The 15,091-nt window shown below is 42.4% G+C and overlaps 2 protein-coding genes across 10 annotated transcripts in view; both read right to left on the reverse strand.

The window, feature by feature from the left end:
• The window catches only part of LOC110488686 (protocadherin gamma-C5-like), a 207,731-nt gene that overhangs the window by 130,185 nt on the left and 62,455 nt on the right, over positions 1–15,091 (reverse strand). The window contains exon 1 of one of the 9 annotated variants that reach the window (XM_036942790.1): positions 11,891–14,482. The exons of 6 other annotated variants lie outside the window; for them this stretch is intronic. In XM_036942790.1, the coding sequence (XP_036798685.1) occupies positions 11,891–14,326 (2,436 nt within the window). In that variant the 5' untranslated portion in view covers positions 14,327–14,482. Of the gene's footprint in view, positions 1–126; positions 2,733–4,846; positions 7,435–11,890; positions 14,483–15,091 lie in introns of those variants that run through there. 2 more of the 9 variants (XM_036942791.1, XM_036942788.1) reach the window with 2 other exon arrangements.
• Positions 8,426–11,047, reverse strand: LOC110487709 (protocadherin gamma-A10-like). Its single transcript, XM_021559620.2, has one exon. It carries the CDS (start codon positions 10,889–10,891, stop codon positions 8,426–8,428), a length of 2,466 nt encoding a protein of 821 aa, XP_021415295.2. The 5' UTR covers positions 10,892–11,047.

The following is a 15,091-nucleotide window of genomic DNA, read 5'->3' on the forward strand; positions in this document are numbered from 1 at the left end:
GACTAGACATAATTAATTAACCTAAATGCACCAGAACAATATAGTTGACATTTTCACAAAGGACAATGTAGATAAAGATATATTCCAAGCCAATGTGCAATATAATTTAAACTCCAATTAACTCACCTCTAGTGGGGAGTCTGGTTCATCCAGGATGTTCTGTTCATTCTGCATCCGCTGCATCGTCCCTGTAGAACTTGCGTCCATTATCAGTACGTTCTGACTACAGGGTCTGGCGAACTGACAGTCACTCTTTCTTGAGTCAGTCGTCCTGCACACCTCGTAATTGTACACGTGCTGTAGAGTTCCTGTCCCCAAAGTGTCTGCGTAACGTGGTGGATAATACGGAATAACTGGGAGATTGGAATGATAGAGGATGCGAGACTGTCTCCATCTGTATATTTTCACTGACATAATAACCACTAAACATGTGATGAACAGAAATGAGACTACAGCCAAAGCCAAGACTAAGTAAAAAGTAAGGTTGTCATTGTACTCCTTGTCGTGCGTAAAGTCAGTGAACTCCGAGAGCACTTCAGGGAAGCTGTCCGCCACCGCCACGTTAACATTGACTGTGGCTGAACGAGAGGGCTGCCCGTTGTCCTCCACTACAACAGTGAGCCTTTGTTTCACAGCATCTTTATCATTGACTTGGCGTAGTGTTCTTATTTCTCCATTCTGTAAGCCCACTTCAAACAGCGCCCTGTCTGTCGCTTTCTGCAGTTTATATGAGAGCCAGGCATTCTGTCCAGAGTCCACATCAACAGCCACCACTTTAGTAACAAGATAGCCCACATCTGCTGAACGAGGCACCATTTCAGCCACCAGAGAGCTGCTAGTCTGGACTGGGTACAGAACCTGAGGCGCGTTGTCGTTCTGGTCTTGGATCATTATTTTCACCGTCGCATTGCTACTGAGAGGAGGGGATCCTCCATCTTGTGCCTTTACCACGAGTTTAAGTTGCTTGATTTGTTCGTAATCAAATGAGCGTACAGCATGTAAAACTCCGGTTTCAGAGTTAATGGATATATAAGTAGAGACTGGAGATCCACTGATCTGCGTGTCCTCCAGGAGGTACGAGATTCTAGCGTTTTGGTTCCAGTCAGTGTCCCGTGCGCTGACAGTAAATATGGACATTCCAGGAGAGTTATTCTCTGTGACGTAAGCAGAGTATGAGCTCTGATGAAACAATGGAGCATTGTCATTTACGTCAGAGATTCTAAGGTGTAGTGTCCTGGCGCTTGAGAGAGGAGGCGAACCAGAATCTGTCGCTGTAATAGTTATGTTGTATTCTGGTGTTGTTTCTCTGTCAAAAGCTACATCTGAGATCAACGTATAATAACTGCTTAACGACGATTTTATCTTGAACGAGTTCGTATCTACAGAGCATGTAATCTGTCCATTTCTCTCTGAATCGGCATCTTTAACGTTTACAACGGCAATCGTGGTTCCAGCAGCAGCATCTTCAGACACAGGGCTAGTGAAAGACATGATGTTTATAACTGGGGCATTGTCATTTATGTCAACTATTTCTATGACAACTTTGCCGAGGTCTGTCAAACCACCTTGGTCTTTGGCCTCAACTCTAATTTCATATTTCTTATCTTTTTCAAAATCGATTTGTCCAACAACAGATATCTTGCCAGTTGTCTCATCAATGTCAAATATATCTGCCAAGATTTCTTTCAAATTCGAAAAGTAATACATCACTATACCATTGGAACCACTGTCTGCATCACTAGCATTAACGGTTGTAATATAGGTTCCTTTCGGTGCGTTTTCCATCACAGTAGCCCTGTACACTGACTGGTTAAACACAGGCGCATTGTCATTGACATCTAGGACAGTGATCTCGATATTTACTGTGCCAGATCTCTGCGGATTCCCACCGTCTACAGCGATTAGCTTTAAAGAGAGATGAGGATTCTCTTCTCTATCCAAAGGCTTTTGTAAAATCATTTCTGCAAATTTACTTCCATCAGGATTCGAATGTTGTTTCAGAACGAAATTGTCATTTTGAGTTAAAACATACTCCTGTAGACCATTAACTCCCACATCGGGATCCTTTGCACTCTCCAGCACAAAACGAGAGCCAAGAGTAGCAGATTCGCTGATTTCAAATTTGATATGATTATTCTTAAAAATAGGTGAATGGTCATTTACATCCACAATTTCAATTGTAACACGATGTAATTCGATTGGATTTTCTAGAATCATTTCAAAGCTAAAGCTACACGGAGTTACGTCGCCACAAAGCTGCTCTCGGTCTATTCTCTCACTCACGACTAGAATCCCTTTGTCTGTCTTCAGCTCTGTGTACTGAACGCTTTCCCCGGTCACGATACGAGCCCTGCCCGCTCGGAGCCTTTTCAAATCTAACCCCAGGTCTTGAGCCACGTTACCGATAAGAGAGCCTGTCTTCATCTCCTCCGGAATAGAATAACGGATTTGACCACTGATAATATGACTGAAATACAGGAGGAAACAAAGTACTTGCCATCGCAGTCCACAGCACAAACTCCATTTTACGCATCTAGGTCGAAGGAATCCTTCAGATGCCATAGCCAACAAAGATAAATCCAACACGAATATTCCTTATAGCCTACTGTATCCTCAAACGGTGAGAAAAGAGATTACTGATTACTGAAAGTGCTATTTTAATCCAGGCTATTTCTTAACGTATCTGTTTGAGCGAGTGATTCTCTGTAGTGCCCCGCCTCGTATGGAGCGCAGTCTCTCTTTCTACTCTGGAGCGCAGTGATAGGAGAGGGGGGGACGGGACTCTACTGACTGACAACATTGGACATAAATGATTTCACTGATCAACAGCGGCACTCAGAGTCAAAAACATGAACACCAGATACGTGGACATATACAACTGGGTAGAAATGATTCATAATTGTACAGCACTGTACTGCTATCTATAATAATACAAAAACGCCATGTACAATTACTAAAATAACGATGACCATCAGGGTAAACGGTAATCACTTGATTGTAAAACATGCCACCATATCATCTAAACCTTAATTTAGATCGTGGGTAAAGATGTTCCATGGATACTGCGCACAAAACCATTATTGAACAGTACGGCAACATGCATACAGTATGTCGCACTGGTTGAGAGTATTTTGCTTGGTACAGAACTAGCTATAAAAACGGCTACACTGGCTCTACAATGACTATTGAGCTAAAGACAGTAGTTTGAACGAGAGATAGTATACGCTGCCTGAGAGCGGAGCAGACCTCTGCTGCTCGTGACAGAAGAAGCGCTGTCAGCACACAGTGGTGCTGAAATGCACTTAATAAAGCGCAGGAGTGTTAAAATTACACCATAGAACTTAGAATTGTAAATTCAAAATCATAAAAAAAAAAGAAAATCAGCAGGCATAGTATAAAATCCGCAGCTAATCAGAAATGATACTACAGCCCTACACTGTACACGGTTGACTAGACATAATTAATTAACCTAAATGCACCAGAACAAAATAGTTGACATTTTCACAAAAGGCAATGTAGATAAATATATTGGTCATCAAAAAGAAAGGAGGACCAAGGCACTATTCATATAATTGATTAAAATGCCTTTATAAGTATGGCATGTTCAATAGAAACAAAGTTTTTTTTAAACCGACGCGTTTCGGCTGCATGGCCTTTGTCAGGGAGTACAAAAAAAGAGGGATACAAGGTCCTCTTTTAAACAGCTTATCAATTAGCCCTAATTGGAAGAGGGAGTGGTTACACAATTGATTGGACACACCTAGTAAGCAATACTATACACATTGAAATACTGTAGCTAAGTTATCATAAAAATACAACTCCAAACTAGAAGTATCAGAACACTAAAAGGTAGTTCTAACCTTAAATATGACTCGGAGAAGTGTCAAGAATAAGAAAGCTAAATATACCATAGTACACTAGAACACAGCAAAACATGAACAACAACAGTCTAACCACAGCTGAGGGCAATAGAGCAAAATGTCCACTAGACGGGTAGGTAATGAAGACTACCCCATGGCAAGGCACTACAAGTCCCTACACCATGGCAACCCTGCAACCCTACAAGCTATGGGTATTGGTCATATTCCGGCCTCTATTAGAAAAGGGGACCGTCTCAAACAGTTAAACCAAAGGGAACGTCTTTGGATTTACAAACTACAGGCCACTAAATACCCTGGTTTAAATGAAGATATGGATTTCTCACACTTCCTGTAGGGTTGTGATGGGTCCATTTGCTGTCATCTAGTGAACATTTTGCTCTATTGCCCTCAGCTGTGGTTAGACTGTTGTTGTTCATGTTTTGCTGTGTTCTAGTGTACTATGATATATTTAGCTTTCTTATTCTTGACACTTCTCCGAGTCATATTTAAGGTTAGAACTACCTTTTAGTGTTCTGATACTTCTAGTTTGGAGTTGTATTTTTATCATAACATAGCTACAGTATTTCAATGTGTATAGTATTGCTTACTAGGTGTGTCCAATCAATTGTGTAACCACTCCCTCTTCCAATTAGGGCTAATTGATAAGCTGTTTAAAAGAGGACCTTCTATTCCTCTTTTTTTGTACTCCCCGACGAAGGCCATGCAGCCGAAACCCGTCGGTTTAAAAAAAACTTTGTTCTATTGAACATGCCATACATATAAAGGCATTTTAATCAATTATATGAAGAGTGCCTTGGTCCTCCTTTCTTTTTGATGACCAATTTACCCCTTTTACCAAAGAGCACCTTCTATCTACCAAAATGTACTATTGTTTACCTTAGTAGCGCTTCCCTTCCTCCTCTTTCTAGTAGATAAATATATATTCCAAGCCAAGGTGCAATATAATTTAACTCCGATTAACTCACCTCTAGTGGGGAGTCTGGTTCATCCAGGATGTTCTGTTCATTCTGCATCCGCTGCATCGTCCCTGTAGAACTGGGGTCCATTATCAGTACGTTCTGACTACAGGGTCTGGCGAACTGACAGTCACTCTTTCTGGAGTCAGTCGTCCTGCACACCTCGTAATTGTACACGTGCTGTAGAGTTCCTGTCCCCAGAGTGTCTGCGTAACGCGGTGGATAATACGGAATAACCGGGAGATTGGAATGATAGAGGATGCGAGACTGTCTCCATCTGTATATTTTCACTGATATAATAACCACTAAACATGTGATGAACAGAAATGAGACTACAGCCAAAGCCAAGACTAAGTAAAAAGTCAGGTTGTCGTTGTACTCCTTGTCGTGCGTAAAGTCAGTGAACTCCGAGAGCACTTCTGGGAAGCTGTCCGCCACCGCCACGTTAACATTGACTGTAGCTGAACGAGAGGGCTGCCCGTTGTCCTCCACTACAATAGTGAGCCTTTGTTTCACGGCATCTTTATCATTGACTTGGCGTAGTGTTCTTATTTCGCCATTCTGTAAGCCCACTTCAAACAGCGCCCTGTCTGTCGCTTTCTGCAGTTTATATGAGAGCCAGGCATTCTGTCCAGAGTCCACATCAACAGCCACCACTTTAGTAACAAGATAGCCCACATCTGCTGAACGAGGCACAATTTCAGCCACCAGAGAGCTGCTAGTCTGGACTGGGTACAGAACCTGAGGCGCGTTGTCGTTCTGGTCTTGGATCATTATTTTCACCGTCACATTGCTACTGAGAGGAGGGGATCCTCCATCTTGTGCCTTTACCACGAGTTTAAGTTGCTTGATTTGTTCATAATCAAAGGAGCGCACCGCATGTAAAACTCCGGTTTCAGAGTTAATGGATAAATAAGTAGAGACTGGAGATCCACTGATCTGGGTGTCCTCCAAGATGTACGAGATTCTAGCGTTTTGGTTCCAGTCAGTGTCCCGTGCGCTGACAGTAAATATGGACATTCCAGGAGAGTTATTCTCTGTGACATAAGTAGAGTATGAGCTCTGATGAAACAATGGAGCATTGTCATTTACGTCAGAGATTCTAAGGTGTAGTGTCCTGGCGCTTGAGAGAGGAGGCGAGCCAGAATCTGTCGCTGTAATAGTTATGTTGTATTCTGGTGTTGTTTCTCTGTCAAAAGCTACATCTGAGATCAACGTATAATAACTGCTTAACGACGATTTTATCTTGAACGAGTTCGTATCTACAGAGCATGTAATCTGTCCATTTCTCTCTGAATCGGCATCTTTAACGTTTACAACGGCAATCGTGGTTCCAGCAGCAGCATCTTCAGACACAGGGCTAGTGAAAGACATGATGTTTATAACTGGGGCATTGTCATTTATGTCAACTATTTCTATGACAACTTTGCCGAGGTCTGTCAAACCACCTTGGTCTTTGGCCTCAACTCTAATGTCATATTTCTTATCTTTTTCAAAATCGATTTGTCCAACAACAGATATCTTGCCAGTTGTCTCATCAATGTCAAATATATCTGCCAAGTTTTCTTTCAAATTCGAAAAATAATACATCACTATACCATAGGAACCACTGTCTGCATCACTAGCATTAACGGTTGTAATATAGGTTCCTTTCGGTGCGTTTTCCATCACAGTAGCCCTGTACACTGACTGGTTAAACACAGGGGCATTATCATTGGCATCCAGGACAGTGATCTCTATATTTACTGTGCCAGATCTCTGCGGATTCCCACCGTCTACAGCGATTAGCTTTAAAGAGAGACGAGGATTCTCTTCTCTATCCAAAGGCTTTTGTAAAATCATTTCTGCAAATTTACTTCCATCAGGATTCGAATGTTGTTTCAGAACGAAATTGTCATTTTGAGTTAAAACATACTCCTGTAGACCATTAACTCCCACATCGGGATCCTTTGCACTCTCCAGCACAAAACGAGAGCCAAGAGTAGCAGATTCGCTGATTTCAAATTTGATATGATTATTCTTAAAAATAGGTGAATGGTCATTTACATCCACAATTTCAACTGTAACACGATGTAATTCGATTGGATTTTCCAGAATAATTTCAAAACTGAAGCTACACGGTGTGACGTCGCCACAAAGCTGCTCTCGGTCTATTCTCTCACTCACGACTAGAATCCCTTTGTCTGTCTTCAGCTCTGTGTACTGAATGCTTTCTCCGGTCACGATACGGGCCCGGCCCGCTCGGAGCCGTTTCAAATCTAACCCCAGGTCTTGAGCTACGTTACCGATAAGAGAGCCTTTCTTCATCTCCTCTGGAATGGAATAGCGGATTTGTCCACTGACAGTATGACTGAGATAGAAGAGAAAAATGAGTACATGCCACCGTAGTCCACTAAAACGCCATCTTACGCATTTGGGTTGAATGAATCCTTCAAATTCCATAGCCAACAAACAATACAATCCACAAGAATATTCCGTAAAGGGTATCCTCAGAAACTGTGAGCAAATACTGGCTGACGCTTCGATTCAATCGAGCCTATTTTCACTGTTCTTTTCTGATCTATGTTAATGGATCAGAGCGAAAATCTTTCTGTCGAGCCCCGCCTCGTATGAAGAGCAGAGTCTCTCCCTTTCCTCTGGTGGAGCGCAGTGATAGGGGAGGGGACTCCAGTGATTGACAACACTGGACAGAAATTATTTCACTGATCAACAGCGGCCCTCAGAGTCCAAAACATGTTTTTTTAAATGTGCAACTGTGTAGTAATGATTCAACTTTGTCCAGCACTATTTTCTTTCCAAGTTGTCACAATTAAAAGCAATGTGGTACGTGCATGAACTATCTAAAAACATGCCATGTCCAATTACTAAAATAACACCAACAGGGAACATAGCCTAATCATTTGATACAGGAACATGAGACTATATCTTCTAAGCCCTAGATTTGATCGTGCATAACACTTTTCCATGGAACAGACGTACAAACCACTACTGAAAAATACAGTAAAATACCTGTATTGAGAGATTTTTGGTTGGTATAGGACTAACCGTAAAAACGGATGAAAATGTTAGGTGACGCTTGATCAATTTAGACACAAATTGGAAAAGGTATAGCATACACCGTATGATATTCTTTATCGCTTTACACCTGTACGTATAAGGTAGTAGTTGTGGAATTGTTAGGTTAGATTACTCGTTGGTTATTACTGCATTGTCGGAACTAGAAGCACAAGCATTTCAATACACTCGCATTAACATCTGCTAACCATGTGTATATGACAAATACAATTTGATTTGATTTGATTTAAGAAGTGTCGCTGTCCATACAGTGTGGTTCTGAAATGGCATTTCAACGCTACATCCTTACTATTGTAGCACTTGGTATTCTTGTTCAGATCGAAGTCAGTTCCAACAAACTCAGCAGGCATACATACACAAGCCAAATCTAAACAGTAAAACACGTAGTAGCTGATGTAAGTGTAATCCTACAGAGATGAGCAGAAAGGGAGCCAACCGAGTAAATTAGCCAAGCACAAGAGAACAATAAGTTGAAAAAAGACACATTCCAGAAATGTATCCCAAAATAATGTACTAAGTTAAAAAAATGTCCAAAAGACTCACCTCTATTGGGGAGTCTGGTTCATCCAGGATGTTCTGTTCACTCTGCATCCGCTGCATCGTCCCTGTAGAACTGGGGTCCATTATCAGTACGTTCTGACTACAGGGTCTGGCGAACTGACAGCCACTATTTCTGGAGTCAGTCGTCCTGCACACCTCGTAATTGTACACGTGTTGTAGAGTTCCTGTCCCCAAAGTATCTGCGTAACGCGGTGGATAATACGGAATAACCGGGAGATTGGAATGATAGAGGATGCGAGACTGTCTCCATCTGTATATTTTCACTGATATAATAACCACTAAACACGTGATGAACAGAAATGAGACTACAGCCAAAGCCAAGACTAAGTAAAAAGTCAGGTTGTCATTGTACTCATTGTCGTGCGTAAAGTCAGTGAACTCCGAAAGCACTTCAGGGAAGCTGTCCGCCACCGCCACGTTAACATTGACTGTAGCTGAACGGGAGGGGTGTCCATTGTCTTCCACTACAACAGTGAGCCTTTGTTTCACGGCATCTTTATCATTGACTTGGCGTGTAGTTCTTATTTCCCCATTCTGCAAGCCCACTTCAAACAGCGCCCTGTCTGTCGCTTTCTGCACTTTGTAAGAGAGCCAGGCATTCTGTCCAGAGTCCACATCAACAGCTACCACTTTAGTCACAAGATAGCCCACATCTGCTGAACGAGGAACCATTTCAGTCACCAGGGAGCTGCTAGTCTGTACAGGGTACAGAACCTGAGGCGCGTTGTCATTCTGATCTTGGATGAAGATGTTGACACTCACATTGCTACCGAGTGGAGGAGAGCCTCCATCTTGCGCCTTAACCTCGAGTTTAAGCTGTTTTATTTGTTCATAATCAAAGGAGCGCACAGCATGTAAAACTCCGGTTTCAGAGTTAATGGATATATAAGTAGAGACTGGAGTTCCGCTGATCTGCGTGTCCTCCAACAGGTACGATATTCTCGCGTTCTGGTTCCAGTCAGAGTCCCGCGCGCTGACAGTAAATATGGACATTCCAGGAGAGTTATTCTCTGTGACGTAAGCAGAGTAGGTGCCTTTATCGAACAATGGGGCATTGTCATTTACGTCAGAGATTCTCAGGTGTAGTGTCCTGGCGCTAGAGAGAGGAGGCGAACCAGAATCTGTCGCTGTTATAGTTATGTTGTATTCTGGTGTTGTTTCTCTGTCAAACCCTTTATCAGAGATCAAATTGTAATAACTAGTTAAGGATGATTTTATCTTGAACGGGAGGTTAGTATCTATAGAGCATGTAATCTGCCCATTTCTCTCTGAATCAGCGTCTTTTACATTTATAACTGCTACCGTGGTTCCAGGAGGAGCATCTTCAGACACGGGGCTGGAGAAAGACATGACGTTTATAACTGGTGCGTTGTCATTTATGTCAAGAACTTCAATTACAACTTTACTAGAGTCTGTTAAACCACCCTGATCTTTAGCCTCTACTCTAACCTCGTATTTCTTATCTTTCTCATAATCTACCTGTCCCGAAACAGATATGATTCCTGTTTTCTCGTCTATTATGAAAATATCCGCAATGCTCCCCTTCAACTTAGAAAAGCTATATGTGATTTGTCCATTTGTGCCACTGTCTGCATCACTTGCATTCACGGTTGTAATATAGGTGCCTTTCAGTGCATTTTCCATCACAGTAGCCCTGTACACTGATTGGTTAAACACAGGCGAATTGTCATTGGCATCTAGGACAGTGATCTCGATATTTACTGTGCCAGATCTCTGCGGATTTCCACCGTCTACAGCGATTAGCTTTAAAGAGAGACGAGGATGCTCCTCTCTATCTAATAGTTTCTGGAGGAACATCTCTGCATATTTACTACCGTCTGGATTCGCATGCTGTTTTAGAATGAAATTGTCATTGTGAGTTAAAACATAATTCCTCAGGGCGTTGAGCCCTACATCGGGGTCCTCTGCACTTTCCAACAGAAATCGCGACCCAACCGTAGCCGATTCGCTGATTTCAAAATGTATATATTTATTTGGGAAAGCAGGAGCATGATCATTTACATCTAGAATCTCCACAGTAATACGATGCAGCTCAATAGGATTCTCTAGAATAATTTCGAAGCTGAAGCTACACGGTGTGGCGTCGCCACAAAGCTGCTCTCGGTCTATTCTCTCACTCACGACTAGAATCCCTTTGTCTGTCTTCAGCTCTGTGTACTGAATGCTTTCTCCGGTCACGATACGGGCCCGGCCCGCTCGGAGCCGTTTCAAATCTAACCCCAGGTCTTGAGCTACGTTACCGATAAGAGAGCCTTTCTTCATCTCCTCTGGAATGGAATAGCGGATTTGTCCACTGACAGTATGACTGAGATAGAGGAGAAAAATGAGTACCTGCCACCGTAGTCGACTAAAACGCCATCTTACGCATTTGGGTTGAATGATTCCTTCAAATTCCATAGCCAACAAATAATACAATCCACAATAATATTCCGTAAAGGGTATCCTCAGAAACAGTGAGCAAATACTGGCTGACGCTTCGATTCAATCGAGCCTATTTTCACTGTCCTTTTCTGATCTATGTTAATAATGGATCAGAGCGAAAATCTTTCTGTCGAGCCCCGCCTCGTATGAAGAGCAGAGTCTCTCCCTTTCCTCTGGTGGAACGCAGTGATAGGGGAGGGGACTCCTGTGATTGACAACACTGGACAGAAATTATTTCACTGATCAACAGCGGCCCTCAGAGTCCAAAACATGTTTTTTTAAATGTGCAACTGTGTAGTAATGATTCAACTTTGTCCAGCACTATTTTCTTTCCAAATTGTCACAATTAAAAGCAATGTGGTACGTGCATGAACTATCTAAAAACATGCCATGTCCAATTTACTAAAATAACACCAACAGGGAACATAGCCTAATAATTTGATACAGGAACATGAGACTATATCTTCTAAGCCCTAGATTTGATCGTGCATAAAACTTTTCCATGGAACAGACGTACAAACCACTACTGAAAAATACAGTAAAATACCTATATTGATAGCTTTTTGGTTGGTATAGGACTAACCGTAAACACGGATGAAAATGTTTAGTGACTCTTGATCAATTTAGAAAGCAGTTGGAAAAGGTATAGCATACACCGTGTGAAAGAAGTGTCGCTGTCCATACAGTGTGGTTCTGAATTGGCATTTCAACGCTACATCCTTACTATTGTAGCACTTGGTATTCTTGTTCAGTTCGAAGTCAGTTCCTACCAACTCAGCAGGCATACATACACAAGTCAAATCTAACAATAAAACGCGTAGTAGCTGATGTAAGTGTAACCCTACAGAGATGAGCAGAAAGGGAGCCAACTGAGTAAATTAGCCATGCACCAGAGCACAATAGTTGAAAAAAGACACATTCCAGAAATGTATCCCAAAACAATGTGCTAAATTATAAAATGTCCAATTAACTCACCTCTATTGGGGAGTCTGGTTCATACAGGATGTTCTGTTCGTTCTGCATTTTCTGCATCGTCCCTGTTGAACTGGGGTCCATTATCAGCACGTTCTGACTACAGGGTCTGGCAAACTGACAGTCACTCTTTCTGGAGTCAGTCGTCCTGCACACCTCGTAATTGTACACGTGTTGTAGAGTTCCTGTCCCCAAAGTGTCTGCGTAACGCGGTGGATAATACGGAATAACAGGGAGGTTGGAATGATAGAGAATGCGAGACTGTCTCCATCTGTATATTTTCACTGATATAATAACCACTAAACACGTGATGAACAGAAATGAGACTACAGCCAAAGCCAAGACTAAGTAAAAAGTCAGGTTGTCGTTGTACTCCTTGTCGTGCGTAAAGTCAGTGAACTCAGAGAGCACTTCAGGGAAGCTGTCCGCCACCGCCACGTTAACATTGACTGTAGCTGAACGAGAGGGCTGCCCATTGTCCTCCACTACCACAGTGAGCCTTTGTTTCACAGCATCTTTATCATTGACTTGGCGTACAGTTCTTATTTCCCCATTCTGCAAGCCCACTTCCAATAGCGCCCTGTCTGTCGCTTTCAGCAGTTTGTACGAGAGCCAGGCATTCTGTCCAGAGTCCACATCAACAGCCACCACTTTAGTCACAAGATAGCCCACATCTGCTGAACGAGGTATCATTTCAGCCACCAGGGAGCTGCTAGTCTGGACTGGGTACAGAACCTGAGGCGCGTTGTCATTCTGATCTTGGATGAAGATGTTGACACTCACATTGCTACCGAGTGGAGGAGAGCCTCCATCTTGTGCCTTAACCACGAGTTTAAGTTGTTTTATTTGTTCATAATCAAAGGAGCGCACAGCATGTAAAACTCCGGTTTCAGAGTTAATGGATATATAAGTAGAGACTGGAGTTCCGCTGATCTGCGTGTCCTCCAACAGGTACGATATTCTCGCGTTCTGGTTCCAGTCAGAGTCCCGCGCGCTAACAGTAAATATGGACATTCCAGGAGAGTTATTCTCTGTGACGTAAGCAGAGTAGGTGCCTTTATCGAACAATGGGGCATTGTCATTTACGTCAGAGATTCTAAGGTGTAAAGTCCTGGCGCTAGAGAGAGGAGGCGAACCAGAATCTGTCGCTGTTATAGTTATGTTGTATTCTGGTGTTGTTTCTCTGTCAAACCCTTTATCAGAGATCAAATTGTAATAACTAGTTAAGGATGATTTTATCTTGAATGGGAGGTTATCATCTATAGAGCATGTAATCTGCCCATTTCTCTCTGAATCAGCGTCTTTGACGTTAATAACGGCTACCGTAGTTCCAGGAGGAGCATCTTCAGACACAGGGCTGGAGAAAGACATGACATTTATAACTGGTGCGTTGTCATTTATGTCAAGAACTTCAATTACAACTTTACTAGAGTCTGTTAAACCACCCTGATCTTTAGCCTCTACTCTAACCTCGTATTTCTTATCTTTCTCATAATCTACCTGTCCCGAAACAGATATGATTCCTGTTTTCTCGTCTATTATGAAAATATCAGCAATGCTCCCCTTCAACTTCGAAAAGCTATATGTGATTTGTCCATTTGTGCCACTGTCTGCATCACTTGCATTCACGGCTATGATATAGGTGCCTTTCGGTGCGTTTTCCATCACAGCAGCCCGATACACTGATTGGTTAAACACAGGCGCATTGTCATTCACATCCAGGACAGTGATCTCTATATTTACTGTGCCAGATCTCTGCGGATTTCCACCGTCTACAGCGATTAGCTTTAAAGAGAGACGAGGATGCTCCTCTCTATCTAATGGTTTCTGGAGAACCATCTCAGCATATTTACTACCGTCTGGATTCGCATGCTGTTTTAGAATGAAATTATCATTGTGAGTTAAAACATAATTCTGTAGGGCGTTGAGCCCTACATCGGGGTCCTCTGCACTTTCCAACAGAAATCGCGACCCAACCGTAGCCGATTCGCTGATTTCAAAATGTATATATTTATTTGGGAAAGCAGGAGCATGATCATTTACATCTAGAATCTCCACAGTAATACGATGCAGCTCAATAGGATTTTCTAGAATAATTTCGAAGCTGAAGCTACACGGTGTGGCGTCGCCACAAAGCTGCTCTCGGTCTATTCTCTCACTCACGACTAGAATCCCTTTGTCTGTCTTCAGCTCTGTGTACTGAATGCTTTCTCCGGTCACGATACGGGCCCTGCCCGCTCGGAGCCGTTTCAAATCTAAACCCAGGTCTTGAGCCACGTTACCGATAAGAGAGCCTTTCTTCATCTCCTCCGGAATGGTATACCGGATTTGGCCACTGACAACATGACTAAAACACAGGACAAAAATCAGTACTTGCCACCGTAGTCCACACAAACACCATTGTAAGCATTTAGATTGAAGGAATCCTTCAAATGCCATCGCTAACAAATAATAAATCCAACACGAATATTCCTTATACTGGATCCAGAGTAAAGGTGAGGAAATAAGTAGATGTTTTGCTTTAACCCGGCCAATTTTCACTATATCTTTCTTATAAACTGATCAGAGCGAGTGTGTCTGTCTCGTGCCCCGCCTCGTATGAAGCGCAGAGAGTTTTTCCGTCTCCTCTGGTAGAGCGCAATGATAGGGGAGGGGACTCCACTGACTGACAACACTGGACAGAATTTATTTCACTGATCAACAGCGGCCCTCAGAGTATAAAATATGAACACCAGATTAAATTTGAACATGCAAAACCGTTCATAAATTATTTTAAACACTGGACAGTATTATTTGATTTCCAAAATAATCCAAATAATATTGTCTCAACACTTCATTTTCTGGAATCTAAATAAATGCAGGTTTCATCGCTACAATACTATGACCAACAAAGTAAGCAAATTACTGTTTTATAGCCTACTAAAAAAAATGTCACTATCCCATCAACATCTAATTGGACAATGCGTAAAAGTGTATTCCACAACCGTACAAACCACGACTGAACACAACAAACCAACATTGATGTAGGTTGAAAGTAACATGCTTCGTAAAGACTCAAATCTATAGAGACATTTGTTCAATAGACAGAGGTATAAGAACAAGGGAGGGAGGAGCACAGCGCGTGAGAACGAGGCATCCGCTGTATAAAGTCGCTGTCCGCAAAGGGCGGTTCTGAAACGAGATGAATGCGCAACAGAGTATCAC

Source organism: Oncorhynchus mykiss, chromosome 14 (genome assembly GCF_013265735.2).
Source record: "Oncorhynchus mykiss isolate Arlee chromosome 14, USDA_OmykA_1.1, whole genome shotgun sequence".
NCBI lineage: Eukaryota > Metazoa > Chordata > Actinopteri > Salmoniformes > Salmonidae > Oncorhynchus > Oncorhynchus mykiss.